This window comes from Rissa tridactyla, chromosome 4 (assembly GCF_028500815.1).
Source record: "Rissa tridactyla isolate bRisTri1 chromosome 4, bRisTri1.patW.cur.20221130, whole genome shotgun sequence".
In the NCBI taxonomy this organism is placed as follows: Eukaryota; Metazoa; Chordata; class Aves; order Charadriiformes; family Laridae; genus Rissa; species Rissa tridactyla.
In genome coordinates this window covers 58,529,881-58,547,689 of record NC_071469.1, presented here as the reverse complement: position 1 = coordinate 58,547,689, position 17,809 = coordinate 58,529,881, and the positions used below count along the sequence as shown (strand labels likewise).

At 44.5% G+C, this 17,809-nt stretch overlaps 1 protein-coding gene across 4 annotated transcripts in view; it reads right to left on the bottom strand.

Moving 5' to 3' along the window:
• EVL (Enah/Vasp-like) overlaps nucleotides 1–17,809 on the bottom strand; it is a 161,955-nt gene that overhangs the window by 86,086 nt on the left and 58,060 nt on the right. Inside the window, exon 1 of one of the 4 annotated variants that reach the window (XM_054197756.1) lies at nucleotides 1,165–1,346. The exons of the other annotated variants lie outside the window; for them this stretch is intronic. Within the exon in view, the coding sequence (XP_054053731.1) occupies nucleotides 1,165–1,175 (11 nt within the window). The 5' untranslated portion in view covers nucleotides 1,176–1,346. Of the gene's footprint in view, nucleotides 1–1,164; nucleotides 1,347–17,809 lie in introns of those variants that run through there. 4 annotated transcript variants of the gene reach the window in all.

Sequence of the window (17,809 nt, the reverse complement as noted above, 5' to 3'; positions counted from 1 at the left end):
CTTAGTTTATACTGCTGAGATTTTGAAACTAGGCGACGGAGTTAATTTTAACCCATCACTTCTCCTGTATGTTTTGCAAACTGAAGTGTAAGAATGTAAATGATTCTAAGGGGAACTCCAGTCATCAGTATCTCAACTCAACGTCTTAAAAAAAAAAAAAATGCTTTAAGAGAACTGCTTTCCAAAAGGCACTTCATAGAGGAAGTCCAGTGAAGTGCCATTGCTGCCAGGCAGCCAGGCTCCCAGAGCCATGCCGCGCTCCGCGAAACCTTCCCTTCAATTTCCACCTGCCCCAACACTGTAGGGTCATTGCTGTCTCCTGATGGAGAAACTCTACTGCTCCGTTAATGCTTTGATTCACGCAACGTTTCTGTCTTCAGTGAAGTGTGGTTCGCTTTCAGATTTTGCATACCACCTTGAAGATACACTTTGGGAGTTCCCAAAAATAAATACCAAGTAAATGTTTAGAAGTTCCTAAAAATAAGTCAAGCAAATGGCCTGGGGAAGCACTATGAACCCAATTACTCAAAAAACAGTAAAAAAGCAACTGGACTAGATCGGGTTCCCATTACAAACGACTTCCCTTCACCCTTAAATTACAGAAATAAAAACAAGAAGTAACTAACCTTGTAAAATACACACTATGCAAAACTCTAAACTGAACTGTCAAGTGAAAATACATGACTGAGGGCTCTCACTCGTAGGCCAGCCATATGCATATTTCCGGAGAACAATACCTTAAACAAAGGCTTTGAAAGATCATAATCATAACTAATAATCAGGAGAGGCAGACTCATAAGTGAATACAGGAAATCAACACAAAGGTCTTTCATTAAAGCTGGCGCTGCTTTGCCTTGGTTTCCCTTCAGTCCCAGAAGAAATGCAAATAAACCTGTGACAATTCTCCCGGAGCTGACGGAGGCAGACCAGGAATGAAGGAGGCTCCCTCCGTCAAGTCAGCCTCTCCCTCACTGCCAGGGGATGCGTATTAAGGTAGCATTGCCATAAAAGCTTAATTACCATTTTACACAATTATAAATTATCCTGCGAGGCTAATAACCAAAACCTCTGCCTTTACGACAATACATGTTCTCCTTCCCATACAGTCACGTTAACCCTGGTCAACAAATTCCCTGCCGTCCTGCGCCGTCCCCAGATACTTACGTGCCTGCCATGGAGGAAGCCCTGGTCAGGTAGCCCCGCAGGAGGACACGCTCAAGTCGGGCAGGTGTGCTTTAAACCCAAAGAGGCTATTTCACCTGGTTGCAGAGCAGAAGACAAATTTGGCAGGGAGACAAGCCAGGAGCCTACATGAAGGCTCGTAACCCAAACAGGAAAGGGAAGCGCTGTTGAGAGAGCAGAAGGGCAGGAAGCAACACTTACTGGTTACGGCAGGGGCGGGGAAGGGACTTTAAAGAAGAAATGTATTCTTTCTTTCAGCTGATTTACCGAACGAAAGTCCAAACAATATAGATTAAGATTAGATGCGCCGCCTTGGTCTCATTGGTGGCATGGATATTAAAAACATTTTGCTTATTTTCTCAAGGCACGGGTTCACTGTCCCAAGAAAAAGCAAAAGCAAACAAACCTCAGACGCAGAAAAAATCGCTATTATGCATTTATGGCATGGGCGTTTGCACGGTGCCAAACCAAACCCAGGGGCCCCGTCGGTACTGAGGGCCCCCATGCCACCTCGCTGCCAACCTGGCGTTGCCTGACGGCTGGCGGGAGGCCAGTCCTAGCCCAAAACTTGAATTAGCCCGGCACAGAGCCCAGGCTACTGCAGGCTGACTCTCATCTCCCATGGCAGTACAGCCTTCGGACGGGAGCTGCCTCACACCTGGCTCACTTGGGGTCCAGCCACAGAAAAAGCTTTTTTCTGTTTGCTCTCCAACCCTGTTGTCCTACTTGGGGCATCACCATAAATACATAAACAAAGAAACACATCTTCGTGGAAGGCGGTAATCAATCAAGGACATGGACCTGTTGGAGCAGCTCCAGAGGAGGGCCACAAAAATGATGAGAGGGCTGGAGCACCTCTGCTGTGAGGACAGTCTGAGAGAGTTGGGGTTGTTCAGCCTGGAGAAGAGAAGGCTCGAGAAGACCTTATAGCAGCCTTCCAGTACTTAAAGGGGGCCTACAGGAGAAAGATGGGGAGGGACTCTTTATCAGGGAGCATAACGATAGGATGAGGGTTTTAAACTGAAAGAGGGGAGATTCAGATTAGATATTAGGAAGAAATTCTTTACTGTGAGGGTGGTGAGGCACTGGAACAGGTTGCCCAAGGAAGTTGTGGATGCCCCATCTGAGGTGTTCAAGGCCAGGCTGGATGGGGCTTTGAGCAGCCTGGTCTGGTGGGAAGTGTCCCTGCCCATGGCAGGGGGCTTGGAACTAGATGATCTTTAAGGTCCCTTCCAACCCTAACCATTCTATGATTCTACGGGAGAAATCTCCAACATTTCAAAAACGAGACAAAAATTTGCTCCAAGGGATTTGTAAGCACTGTGTGCCCTCCCTCCATCACCAGCAGCTGGGTGGCCCCCGGCCTGGCTCAGCAGCGGGCAGCCCCCAGCCAGCTGGAACCTGGAGGCAGCAAAGATGAGCCTTTGTCACCTCTCTCCTGCCTGCCCCACACTAAGCTTCCCACAAACAGCATGCGGGATTTGGCTTGGAGTAACCACTGTGGAGTTCACGGCCGTAAGGAGGAGGTTACCTTATCTCACGGCTTCTGCTGTGGAAGACATCCCACCCGCTATTGCCTTTCAGACAGTTAGCTCTGTGTACCATCCTACCCCTTTTTTTAATTGGAATGCCTTGCAAAACTAAGCCTCCTTGCCCATGCTGTGCCTGCAGGAGACCCCTGAGAGACTCCAAGCCTTTGCTTCCATCCTGCCACGAGCTGCCGATGTACGTGTTCGCATGCATCCGCGTTCCCGTTGACAGGGAGGTTGGCTTTGCCCTCCAATAGTGCTTCCGCCTCCCTTGCTGTCTCTGCAGGCTCTTGTTTGGCTGCTTGGCCGCTCCATTAATTGGGCATTGCCACCTGGCCACGGCAGCAAGACGACCTATTAACACAAATTGAAACTTTGCAAATTTAGGAATAATAATTAAAAATACTGCAGTAAAAAGAAATGAGCGGAGGTCTTGAAGAGCAGAACACCCAATTAAAACTTTAGTGCTACCTTCCCCGGGGCAAAACTCCAGCGGTTTTGATGGGCTCCCTCTTTGAGGGCAGAGGCCCTCAGGACAGATCATCCTTCGTTTCTCCCCATTCCTTGGTTTGGCAAACTTGTACACACGGGTGTAAGCACCGCGCAGATACTGCCTAGTCTTCACCTCAGGGCCTGGGTGCATTATGGCATGAGCAGATTAAAAGCAGAGGGAGAATAAGTGCCAGAAAAACACAACTGGGAGAACTGGATGGACCCTACTGTGTTCTGGTTGCTAGTAGAGAAAGCTAGGGTTTTCTTCCCATTTTCACATGAAATTATCTTTGGGGGTTTTTGCCAGTGTGCTCACAAGTTCTCTTAATGTGTCTAAATATGTCACCCATTATCTGTGATTACACAAACATGGACAGTGCGAATACAAAATGCAAACAACTGCAGAATAAACCCGCTGGATAGTCAGAGATCGCAACTCCCTCTCCCTGGCTGAGGCCATCACAAGGACTCCCTGCCTGATGACTTTACATCCTTAATGTCACTTTTTAACACACACTGCTTAAGAAAATACTTCTCCCTTGGCATTACTTGAGCCACCCCAGACGCAACCCCAGGAAGGCAGCACAGGATCAGCCCGTGGAGGGGGATGGAGGGTTCGCACCAACTTGTGTGTCACTGCAGCGTTTTGCTGAGCCACTTTGTGCCCACCTGGGCATTACACAAACCAGGAACAGATGCGTTACCTAATCTGAACCCAGTTCCCTAAAGTGCAATGCAAATGAACTACCTCCTTCTCATAAACCATTCCACAAAATCTTATTTTTCTAAACTTTTTTGATCCCTTTTGCCCATCTGCCTGAACTGGACCAGGAGCAGCCACGGTGCTCAAGCAACCTCCCAAAGCACACCACAAATGGTGGAGCTGCTCGGCCCTTGAAGACCTGCTGGAACCACAGCAGGGACCCATGATTTTACCACAGAGGAAGAACATAGCATCCCATGAGCACGGGTGTTCTCTGGGAGTCAGCACCAGAGGCTCCAGAGTCTGCATTAATGAGAGCAAAACCTGCAGAGCCCTGAGGAGGCCAGTCCTCAGGAGACCACACAACCTCTCACATCCTCGCAGTGGTTTCAGAGTGCAACATACAGAGTGCAATAACTAACCTTAGATCCTCATTTAATACAGCAAGAGGAGAGAAGTGTAAGAAATAGGTTGAATTGGGCAAGGCATATCAGCTACATCAACACTCCAGTGCAGTTTCTGGCGGGGAGCAAGGGCTACCAACGCCGCTCTACCTGAGCAGAGCAGCAGAGTGCTTTTCACGTTCACAGCAGCACAGTGCTTTTCACGTTCACTGGTTTTCCTGACATAAAAGATTGCTTTCATGGTCCAGCTGAAAGACCTGCAGAAACTATTGGTGAAATGGCACATAGGAAAAACACGGGTGCCAAAATCTGGTTGCACAGTTGCTAGTGCATCACCCGCTCAGCTGCAGCTTCTGATTCCTCTGCAGTAAATCTCTGTATAACTGAAGGGTTTTGGTTTTCAACCGATGGGGGAAGTTTAAAACCCAACAAGAAATAAAGTTCTCCCTGACATTTAAGCAAAGCTTTCTCTGTTGTGTTTTTTCTTATGTCTTTTTTTTTTTTTTCTGTTTAATGAAGCATTTTATTATCACTTTTCTGGGATTTCAGTTTGGCTGCATTTTCCTGATACTACAACTTTCTGCTTTGAGATCTGGGTGGAGTTTGGGCACTACCTCATTTCATTCAAAACATCTTGCTTTTCATTAATTTAAAACTTGACTTTATTTGGATCCAAGTGGCAGTTCCTCTGTATAGCTCATACACTGCTTAGACTATTAGTGTAGAGGTTGTCTGTGTAAACAGAACTTTACTGCATGTATTAGAAAAGAATGTTATAACCCGAAAAATGCATCTCCAAATAACTATGGACTCAAATCACTCATTGCCCAGATCAGCCACACTGGCTCCACTGTTCTAGGCAGAGGGATGCAGGAAGATGGATTAAGGAAAGATCTGAGCAGCCTTGTTATTTATCTGATTTCATGAGAGAGATAGATAGGGTCTGAGATAGATACAGTCACTGATTTAGGGCGAAGGAGACAGCAATTAGTTGTCAGACTAGTTTTCCTGCTAAACCAAGCAGATATGATTCTCCTTACACACAAATTTCAGCTACAATAATATCAGCTAGAATAATCTGGGTTTAAAGATTTGGTTCTCCTGACCCCAGACACCTTTGAGCACACCGGAAAACTCCCAGCCTTCTGCCACTGCACTCCTGCAAGCGCTGTGCGTGCCCCAAGCACAGCAACGAGCAGGTCACCAGTGACAATGTCACCCCGGGAAACAGCGACAGTGAGCGGGACAAAGCCCAGCGCTGCCTCTCGGTGCGCCCGTCACAAGCCAAATTAATTTCATTAATCGCTACAGCATACATTCCAGCAGAAGTGCCTCTAATCGCCCCTTTGCATTGCTAAAATGCCTCCCTGGCCCTGGACTATAAAGGGAGCACTTAGGAGGAAACAGCACCCCGGGACAAATCTCCAATGAGACCCAGTAGCTGATTTCTATCCGGTCGTCACAAAGGACCATATGCTGGATAAACAGATTATTTCAGTCATGTGTTGAGATCTGTGTGAGAAGATCTGGATTCCTGAACACAGAAGCCAGGCTTTAGTTGCGATTATGTGAATATTCCCCCAGGTTTCCGAGCAGCACGTCCGCTGGCCGCATACTAGGCTCTCATGTTCCAAAGACATCCAAGTACTGTATTCGCTTTCTTTTGGAGGGTTTCATTCCCAGACAAAACATGGTTTGTATGAGACAATAATGTTATATGTTTTCAACCCTTAGAGCTACAGACTCAATACAGAAAGGTGAGCGTCTCAGCCCCAAAATGACTCATCTCCAAGTACAAAACCCAGTTAATTTTTAAGAATGAAATGAAGACGCACTGTAGAATGTGTGGTGTATACTCTGAAAAGACTATTACAAAAATAAAACTGTAACCATCGAAGAGCTATTTGAAGGCAGAGATGATTAAAACATTTTTTCCTTAATAAGCATATATTCCACACCTTCCAAATAACTTTTTACGCCTGTGTATCTGCTGTTTTTAACTCAGTGTTAATCCAAAAAGGCATCTTATTATACTGCACAAAATTCAAAATTTGCATATGGCAATGTCTTTTGTTTAATAACCTCATGATTAAGAAATCTGAAAGTTCAAGCTGAAATGGTACACTCAAATTTCATAAGCTACAAGAAAATTGTATGAATGTATGCAGTTAGATATTCAGATGTGCAAAACTAATTTCACAGCTGTTAATAGTCTTTGAATGTGAGACATTTCCTCATACACTGAGATTTGCAACTGCTAAACACGCTGATAAGACAAAAGAATGCCTTGTCCTCAGAAAGTTTAACCCTATATATGTTGTTGCTCTCTCAAATCTTTTTTTTCATGCTCTTCGCTCATTTTAAAGGAGCAGCAGAGATACTGGAGAGGAGATTAGAATATACTTATTTAGTATTTCAAGAATTAAAAATGTGCCATGAGGTAAGGTGCTAACTGGCACTTTGACAGCAAAACAATTGCCCTGCACTGAGCATATTTTACAAATCAGAGTCTTCTTGAGACTGTTCATTTAGGATGCAATCCCATCACTGCTGAGGTCCAAGGAAATTTTGCCATGGACTTAAAAGAGACAAGACTTAACCCTTGGTATAGATCCGTTTAAGTAGTGATAGATAAATATATGTCCGAAAAAACCCCCACCAAATCTTTTAAAAGACCTGAGTTATGCAAGATTTCAGGAGCCCTCTTTCTTCCTTCTGGGAATCCCCCAACTCTCTCATTCACGTAGTGCTCTTTTCTAAAATGATTTCATCTCACCTCCTTGCTCCGCAGAGGGAACGGTCAGGACTCACCTGCTTTCAAGGGGACCGTCTATTTTGGCTGATGCAAACAGCTTAGGTATTGCATTAAGGGAATAACTGTATTGCAAAGAATTAACTCTCTGGCTGCCTTCAATTTTCCTCTCTATAAACTGTGATGAGCAATGGGCAGCGAGCCCAGAGCCCACGTTAAGCAGCATGGAACAAGTTATAGACCATATGGAGAGAAATAAACTGCCACTTCATACACAGGATATCTATAATGCTTTTTTGCTTGAGTCAGCTAATTGCACATCCGCAAATCAGCACATTTGTAACAAATGGAGCATTATGATGTCACAGGAAATTTATTTAATATGATCAAAGTTTGCCAGAAAAAGTTCCCCTGAAAATATGAAAGTACTTAAGAGTCCTGAGTGCTTGGGACATTTTACAGTCCTTATTAAACAAACATTTCCACATTGTTTCATGGCAGCCAGTGGTGCAAAGGACCGTGTCTTCTAAGCCTCCGTGTCAGCAATCTCACTGCAGACACCAGCACAAGCATCTCCCCGCTGCAGGCAGAAGGCACCTCCTGGCCTATAGGTAGAAGCAGGCACACCACCCACACCTGCTCCAGCACCAGGCCGAGAGCAGCTACTGCTCCCAGCCGTACCCTCAGATGAGTCTTATCATCTCCTGTCTCTTCCAGAGGCTGAGAATTAAAGACTATAGACTACTACAAGCCATCCTCGGTATGGCAGATTTTAGGAGGTGTACTTAGCTTCTCCACATAACTTTTTTAATGTTAAAGCAAATCAATGACCTTGATCTACAGAGCTGTTAGCAATGGTCTGAGTGTCAATATAAACTTACTTGTGGTATCACCTGAAAAACATTCTCCTGTTTATGTCACTAAACATACGCTATCCTGCAACGTTGCTCCACAGCAGACGTGCTTCCACTTTCAGCTGGCATTTTTCCTTAGACTTCCGTAAACAGATTATCAATCACAAGTGTTCTCAGGAGCTGTAGGCAGTGGCCATTTGAACAGCATACATGACTTTCCGTAGCTCCTAATTTATGGGGTGGTCATGTAAATTTCTGGGTTTGGGATTTGAAAGAAGAAATACCAACTTTACCATAGTGTCAAAGAGAGACTTGGAGCTTCTTGCTCAAAACTTGCACTTGCTCATTTCTAGTACTAACCTTTGATATTTAATGCTTTCCACCGCTAGGTAATGTAATTCAAACACCATGTTTTACTGATCAGATAAAATACTTGCATCATGAGACACCTCTATAGCATGTTGTGGGCACCATAACCCGGTGGAAGTGGTTTTAGAGGCACGTGGGTGGGTGAGGTACAGCCCAGCAGGTGGGAAGATAAGGAGCGGCTTCCTGATGCAAGGGACACTGGAGTGAAGAGAAGGCATGTAAAAACTGCTTAAGAGACTGGAGCAGAAGCAGCTGACAAAAAATGATCAGAAATGACATTTAACTGTATTTTTTATTACTTGCAGCCCTCTAAAGGCATGTGCCTGCCTGATGTTTGGGGTGCCAAACTGAGAACATTTGATATTCATTGGGAGAGCACTTTTCAAGACAGCAGCACCATCCCTTAAAAGTCAGGGCCCAAAGCAGAATAATAAAGTGAAGGCCACACTGTGGTGATCTCCACTGCTTAGGGAAGAAAGATGCGCGAGGATGGCATTTGTTGATGTTATAGAAGGATGAGAGACTAGGTTTGCATCAAGATGAAGAATGCCTGGCCCTGTTTCTACGCTTGTTTCTGATACTTGTGCTTCTTGGAATAGGACAGATTATAGTTGGCTTACGGACACAGGGGAACTTCAACTTGCAGAAGGATCCCTGGAGGTGGAATGGGTATGGTCAGCAGTTTGTCATGTCAACTCAACATCTTTGACTACCGTGTAACACACTGTGGAGCGGACGCACAGGGAAGCTCTCTCCTGTAACAACAGTAGAGCATCCATATTCCTTCCACTTCTCTCATGTCTTAGCGTAGATAGGTAGCAGCTCCTACAATATAACATTTAACAGGATGCTGAGCTGGTTACACATGACTCGATACCAGCTCCATCCTTGCTGAAGTTGGTGGAAAACCTTCCAATTTCAGCTGCAGCTGAAACTTATCTTTTATATCATCTGTGTCATCGGTCAGGCATATAACAAGGTACATGATACCAGGCTATTGGAGCCTCATCCTAAATCTGTTGTCTGCACTGATGGTGATGGGCAATGGATGTGGCCTCGATGTTTCCAGATATGCTTCAGCTAGGAAGAATAACAAATTACGCCTGGGCACAAACAGCAGTCTGTACAACTGATTCATAGTACGTAATTAGACTAAATATCTTCATTCTGATAAAAAGTGAACATGGCAGGCCTGGTCGTTTGTACCTTTTCATCACAGAAAAGGTACAGCCCTCTTCAAGGTGGGCATAAAACAGCACCAAATGTAAATAAAGTGTACTCAAAAATCTGTATAACATGCTGTAATGAGTAGGTGGTTGGGTTTTTTTTCCCCCGTAAATTTCACAAGAATTATTTTCAGACTATTTTAGTAAAAATAAACACCAGGAGAGCTAGTGAACGCAGATGTGCAGTAAGCAAATCCTTTGTCCAAAGCTACTGACAATACTTAACAAAACAAAAATTATCCTCGCAGCCCCTTCCTTTCCCCTTCTTCCCTTCTTCCATTATTTCTTGGCAAAGATTTGTCCCCATTGCCTGGCAGATAAAAATATTTGATGTGTGCCAAAACTGAAACAGGATCCCTGAGCACATTTGTGCACCAGACTTGTTTGCGTGCAATGTTTGGAATTTTGCAAGATGACTATGTATTTTTCTAAATCAATGCTGCACGTTGCTTGCAATGCAGAAGACAGCAAAGAGGAAAGGAAAGACTATTTCGGATAATGGCAAAAGTATTCTTGCTTTCCCGTGATTTGTACCCTTCTTCCCCTAGCAACCTTCCTTACCTCTTCTAAAATGATGTTCTTGACTCTGATCTGTCCCCTGTGACATTCCCATCACGCAGAGACACCACACAGCCCCACTTCTCAGGAGTTACGCGTCTACTAAATGGGCAGCTACACAACACGTGCACGTTGGGCAGCGAGCACCTGGTCAACCAGACCATGCACTGCCTTTACCTTGGGACGGGCCCTGGTGTGAACCACTCTCCTCTCCATCCACTCGCTGAGTCTCGCAAACCAGTGACTTTTATTCCTCTGCCAAACAAGGCTGACACTTCTGAGTCTGCTGGGCAGCTACTGGGAAGGTGGTAGAGAGAAGAAGAAGGATGGGGCAGACAGAGCAACTGCATATGCCTTATTTCCTTAGGAAAGCAAACTAAAGAGAGGTCGGTAGTGAGGGCATCCCAAAGAATCGTTGTTTACCTCCTCCAGTGCCCTCATCAGCTCCTCCATCTGCAGCCAACGACGGCCAAAGCCTCCGCAGTGGCATGCAGAGTCCCTTCCAAAGTCAGCTTCAGGCTATTGCCAAACACAGCATCATTTCACCACCGATGTTTCTATGTAATAGTATCCGGACCAAACTAAAAGCACTTAAGGCAATATATTTAGGCATTTTGGCTACACGTAGCCTGTCGCTGATTTCATTAAAACTTATGAAAGCAATCCCTTGTAACAACAAAACCTGAAGGTGTGAAAAGGCTGGAAAGTAATCATAAAGGATGCGCTGAGATCAGCATGAAGAATGATCACCATCAATCTCACAGGTAGTGTCACAAGTTTGGGAGTTGCTATGAAATAGTTGTGTCCACAACATGCAGAAGACATTCCTATGGTTTGTGGCAACTTTCATGAGCCAGAGTTGACAAAAATTCTTCCACCGTTCTTACAGATGAGCTAAAAAGTCACTGGAACACTGGAACTTTTCTGACTGCACAACCCTATCAGTAAAAAACTTTACACATCCCAATATTTATTAATTTATAAATTATATACATGTACCACTGAAGTTCTAAAACCTTCTTCCCATACCCCAGTGGATTGTCTCATGGACACCTCACTTCAGAGACCATTGCATGAGAAGATGACAAATAATATAAACCCTTTGAGCCCCCAAAGGCAGCAGGTCTAGTAAAATGTCAAGGTTTTGTGAAGCAGCATCCTTTATTTCTACTGTGACACAGTGTCCAGCAGAGTGAAATGTATCATGACTAGAAAATTATGGAGGAAAAAAGATAAAATCGAAAATCTAAGGCAAAGCAATTTTCAGTAAAATTTCCCAAACTGTATACTAGAAATTTAAAGTCCTTCTGCCAATCTGGAAAGCTATAACAATTGAAAGGAAGGGGGATGGAATGAGTTTTCCTCAAGTTAAGGTTGATTAAGAAGAATAAAGAACCAAATCACCTTTGAATAACCAGGAGAAATGGAAGACTCCATTATTCTGTGGTGCTGAGCTGTAAAAAAAGACCATACAAATTCCTTTGATTTCAAATCTACACTTGGAAAGTAGTAGCAAACAGTTACAGCTCATAAGGGTGAAAGTTCTCTATAGCTCCTTTATTCCACATCTTGACCTCTCCTTCATATTGGGAATTGTAGACTTTTTCCAAAAGCGTAACTTTCTAGTTCTCTGGCATTTTTTTACTGCCTAAAACATGCAGATTTTTTTGTCAGCACTTCAGACAGACTTGTCAAAAGATAACCCTCCCACCCAAAGCTTAACATAAAAGTTTAGCCCTTGAGCCATTATACAGACTGGGAGCGTTCAACAGCCTATACATCAAGATGTGCTTTTGACAACAGCACGCTGCTTTTGTTATAGCAGCACTGAAATATTTAGGACTGTTTTTTTGCGTAACCGATACAATGTTTTGGAAAAAAAAAAAAAAAAAAAAAGAGAGAGAACCGAAAAACACTCACAAGTCAACAAACTACAGAAAGGAGAGGTGGATGCAGAGAATGGGGGAAGTTTCAAAAGTACCTCATCCTTCCTTCATCCTTCCCTTCCCACTAATGCCTTTCCAAGCCTAACTGCTTCCTAAAGCTCCTAAGTTGAGTTCAGGAGGGTTGAGCTGAGGTGGTGGAGGGTCTCTAAGAAGGAGCAACATACCACCTGCACCATCTTCCACTTGGCTGGTGTTAAGGCAGCCCAGCCTCTACAGTAACGCTAATAGCCACAGCCAGGCGGGACCAAAGGGCAAATTCCTCTTTCAGGTGCAGCAACCATTATTCCTCAACCCCAACAAGAATATGGAAATCGGCATCCAAAGCTGTATTATGATTAAATTGATAATTAGAAAAAAAAAAACAAAAAACACAAGACATTTGAAAGATTTAATGAATTGCCATAACCTCCAACCTCTTCCCCTACATCCACGCTGGCTTCTCTCTACACCCTGAAGAGCTTACCGAAATCAAAACTGATGCAGAAACCTTCAGTCAGCTCACAGCAGGATCTCTCACACTGAACTTTATAATTGGTGTGTTATCAGCTGAGCAACGTTACGGCATTATTTGGTTTGCTGAAACCAACTCCCCAAAGTGCAAACAGAATACAAATCAGGCAGAGCTCTGAATTGTCTCTTGGGCTGCGTACTCAGTTTAGGCAGTTACAGCTGAATGGATAAAACACTGACCTCCGACACCCCTATTCAAATCCCGCTTGTGTTCCCATGACGGGGACTGGAACGGGGTTGGGAGCATTGATTTCATAGAACCACTTTCCTAAGTACTGTCTGCATTTTTTGCCATGAGCCTTTTCTCTTCAATATTCCTGCCTTCCTTGCCTGTCTCATCTCTTTCTGCGTAGGCTGACTGGCTTCTAACACCCTGACAATGATCCTTATTTACTTAATAATACAACCACAGCTGGAAATCAGACCGTGGATTTGGGGAACGCTCCTCTGAAATACATGATGTGTGAAAACAAAACTTCCCTGGTCTGATGGGAGGTGTCCCTGCCCATGGCAGGGGGGTTGGAACTAGAAGGTCTTTAAGATCCCTTCCAACCTAAACGTTTCTACGATTCTGTGATTCCCTGCCTCACTCTGAAGGTTAGGGAGCCCGCACGGGGAATGGTTTCCAGCTTCCAGCTTGGTGTTAGGCGGCTAGTGGACCCTTTATCATTTGTCTGGTTTTCCATCCCTCCCTCATATCTTTTCTGGGTAGAGGCATTTTGCTCTTTGGGCCTCCTCCTGCCTGCCCCAGAACAAGAGAAATGGGAAAACAGAACAAAGCAACAGCTAGTAATTGGTGTGCCGTATACCGCATTGCTCTCAGTCTCTCACTTCCACTGCCACTAGAGTTAGGTTCACACCGTTTTAAAAATGAGACTGAGAATAAAACCTGCTGATACATGAGATTTTCCATGTCTTTGTTTCTATGCAGGCTCTCTTGGTCTGGGGCATGCCTGATGCAGGTACTACCAGAACCTTGCCACCCTCGCTGCTGCCATGCTCACTGCCCAGCTCTGACTTCGCTGTCTCCAGGCACTGCAGTATTTAATAGAAATCACCCAGAAAACAAGGAGAATAGTGCTCACTCAGCAGTTTGTACATCCACACCCAGCAAATGGGCTGTGGCACCTGTGGGATCTACCATTCCCTTATACAAAAGTACCACACTTGCTTTGCCAGCTGGTGCTGGGTGAACTAAAAACCCTTGGATGAGCAGAAGGTTCAGAAAAGAGAGGGTTTTGTTGCAAATTCCATTTTACTGATGCTACCAGTACCCCTTCCAGACAGGTTTTGGGGATCAGTCTCTTTAAACTGGCATCACCCCTGGGTGATCTCAGGCACCTGCCAAAACCAGGATTCAGGCTTGATGTACATCTCTGCTCATCTCAAATCACGGATGCTCCACAAGATGCAACTTAGTGGACGGAGCCCCTTTGCACTGAGCAGCAGGACGCAGGCAGAGCTGAGCTGCAGCGCAGGCTGGAAATGGTGTGGTACCTGTAGTACCAATAACTGCATCTCCAAAGAGGAGAGGCAGACCATGGTGACCTCTTGATTTAATTAGTTGCGTAAACTTACAAAAGGAAAAAATTAGTACGATGAAAACCCTTGGAGGTCTTTGGGAAGTAAGTGTCCTCTGCTAGGATCGGAGCTCTCTGAAACCCAGGTACGAGGGCAGTGTCCCTCTGTACAGGCCATGACACCAAAGAGCCAGGAAGCAGAGGGCTGGCTGAATGGGAGGAGAGAATGAGAGGAGGGTTGCAGATTTACATTTTCCTTCACTTTTTCATCTTTACATCATCCACTTCAGATGTTACAAGGAAGTACCATCACATACACTTTGACATCACCCAGCTTCAGATAAGGTTAGTTTCCAGGGACCAGACTAACACTATGGCATTCCTCAAGCAAAATTGTGTCACTGCTTATAATTGTGATGCTCTAACGAGCACCCAGATCATTACAATAAAGGATAACACAGTGTGCAACGAAGTGTGCCTTCAGAGACCCTGCATGGCGCAGTGTGAGAGCCAGCACTGCAGGGCGAGGGAGAGGAAGAAATGCCTCCTCCCGAGCAGGGTTACCAGCAAATAACCAGGGTACAGCCAGGGTGGGTAACACGGTACCTTCAGTGTGAGCTGCGGAGGCTCATGTTTCCAAAAGAGCAGAGCTCCCCAGCTCATTCCTAAAGGTACTGGCCCACTTACCAAGTGGTAACCATCCATGACCCTCTCTGTTGTCTCCTTTGTTCAGGGGTGCAGAGAGCATCACTTGACCAAGAGCCAAAATAGCCCACAGGCCACATGTGTACTGAGCCAATATGAGCCAAACTATTCATGCAAACTAAGGAACTTCTTATAATTATGCATGATCTCTATGTAAGGCTTGTTTTACACACCAACAACAGCTAAAATTATTTCATCCTTTTTAATTTACAGCATTTTGATGCACATATAAGGATATTCTTATTCTGAAAAAAATAAAGGAAGAAGTAGTATCCCTTAGTCCTTCAACTTATATTCAATAAGAAGCAGAAAACCTAATTGAAAGATATCAATTGATTGGTTTATCCTGCAGGAATGAAAACAAATTAAGCCCAATTCAGTTATTTTAGTTCCACTTGTTTTTTAGTGGTAAGACCGTGACTCCTAAAGGTACTTTAGGTACCACTCTGAAATCCAAGGGAGACTTGGCACCTGGTATGCTCTGTCTGAGCTTCTTTACAGGAGCAGTGTTTACGTTGGAAGTGTGTTGGATGGTTTAATTCCAGCCTACTGAAGAGCAGCCTCCAGGTCATAGATCTGCTGCAGCTAATTTGGCAGAAGCAGCACTGTCTCTTCAGAGAAGGGCAACATAAATCTGCAAATGCAGCTTCTGTCTGGGGGAATAAACAGCTTTAATTTTCTGCAGAATGACAGTCACTGAGCAAATGTGAAAAAAAAATAAATAAACAAAAAAAAAACCCAACCAAAAACCCCATGGTATTAAAGCACAGCTCCTCTGACAAATGGAAACCCTCCCCTCTGCAGCAGCTCCAGTACCCCGGCCAGCACGGTGCTGGGGGGGCACAGCCGAAAGGGAAAAGAGACTTTTTTCACTGCGGTGCTGCAAGCGATTTCAGCCATTTCAGGTTCTCCCCTACCAATTCAATCCGTGATGAGCTTTCCCCCCACTAATAGAAAAGCATGGTTCAGCATCTTGCAGGGATGGACAGGACCTGATCTCCTGTCCCGGACAGACCTGGGAGAGGCAAAGCGCTTGAGCAGTGCTTTCGGCAGGCAGCAGCAGGGAGGCAGCGGGCAGATCCCTCCACACCATCCCCACCTGGAGGAAGCAGAGCACCCTGACCTGCACTGGAAACAGCGGTCACAAGCTGTTTCACATAGGAGAAGTGCTCTGGTTTGAGATAAAACAGAACCAAGCAGCCTGAGACAAGCAGGAGGTGGCCATCAGTGCCAATGCCTTACAAGGCTTTGGGGACGCTGAGTGGCCCAGAACAGGTTTGAGGAGAGATGATGGACTATTATCCTTTTGTGTTCTCCGTGTGCTTCAGGTTTGCTTGAGGGTATGAGCATTTAATCTGTAAAGATTTACCCGCACCCACGCCGTGCTGGGTCACTTATCATTGTAGGGAAGGGGGAAACGGGTGGGAGAAAGGAAGCACAAGTGGTCGTGCTAAAGAGAACATGAAACAGAGAAACCAGACCCAAACCATCCGTTGGCCGTCTGTCCTAGGCACTGTTCTTTAACGTGCTTTTCTTTAATGAGGAAGGATGGTTGTGACCTCCTGCCTACTGATGGCACTCCTCTTCCAGAGAAACAACCAGCCGGATTAAAGTGTACACAGTAGCTCATTCCTGTGTTACCTCATTTCACTCTTACTTTAAGGAAAAACCTCGCAGTTCTGAAATCTGAGAACTTCCACTGGAGACTCACCAACTACTTAGCCGCCAAAACCCAAGATCGCGGAAACAAAAGATATATTTTAGAATACGTTAAAAATTATTTTAAAATTAAAAAATGCTAAACCCCATGTCTAGTTTAAAATAATTTTCAACCTATTTCCATAATGCTACAAGCAACTTCAGTTAGCGAGATGTGTAGTGCATTGAAAGAGAAGTAATCAAAGACATTGTCAGAAAAAAAATGGGATAAGCTGTAAATAGCAATCACATCTTTCAAATGTTCAAGATGGGCACCACCGCTTTCTTGGTATTAAATGGAAGATTTATCATTATGGAAATGATGCTAGATTCTACTTAAAAGCAAATAAAAAAAGGCAAAACCAAACCGGTGCCTCCAGTAGAGCACCCACCCGAGGACAATCACGGCAATTTTGCTTTGCATCAGTTAACAGAAAACACTTTTAAGGCCCAGCACTAATATTTCTTGACCTTCATAAGCTCCTACAGCTCACAATACCACTATCACTTAAACTGTCCCTGGAAAAATACATTTATTGTGTTTGAACAAAACCGAATGCAGGTCAGAGCCGCAGCGAGCTGGGGCCGCTGGGGAAGGTTGGCTTTGCGGCTCAGGCGCAGAGCTGAACGCGTTTGAGGGAGAATCTCTTCCATGTACTGCCCTTTCTGCAGGAAGCAAAAAACATCTCCCCTTTGAAAAACAGCATTTGTAGGTTGTCACAGGATAAAACAAACCTTAAAAAAAAAAACAAACCAAGCTTAACAAAGGGGCTTCTTCTTAACGTGGCTAATGGCTCAGGTTCCTCTACAGACAAAGACGCTGTTTGACCTACTGCTCTAATTAGAGGAGTAGTGATGTTGACATTTGTGTTGTATAAAGCAGACATGTTAATAGCCAGAGGGAAAGCTGTCAGTGCCTCTAAAGATCACAGCATTCATGGTGATGCACGATGCAGCCTTTAAATATTCAAATAATCAATTCAATGCTTAACTTCTTTTACTGATAACAAGAAACAACCTCCAAATCGGAAAAAAAAAAAAAAAAAACCAACCCGAAACCAATCCCGATTTCAGTCAGTGTTAATGCTGAAAGATTAACAGGTAATACATGAATCAGTTTTATTCATCAGTATGTAATCCAGTTTTGCCATGAAGAAACAAAAGCAATTTATACTCTCTGGGTTTTCCACTTACTATTAAAATAATAACAACAACCAGAGACTGTGGTTCATACATCCGTATGCGTCAAGTTCACCTAAGCATGAAAACAGATACTTCTTCTCATTTATAAATGCATGAAGTGAGTTTTAATTTAACCCTGATCTATTGCATCATATTCCCCTGACGTGAGCCGCACCGTT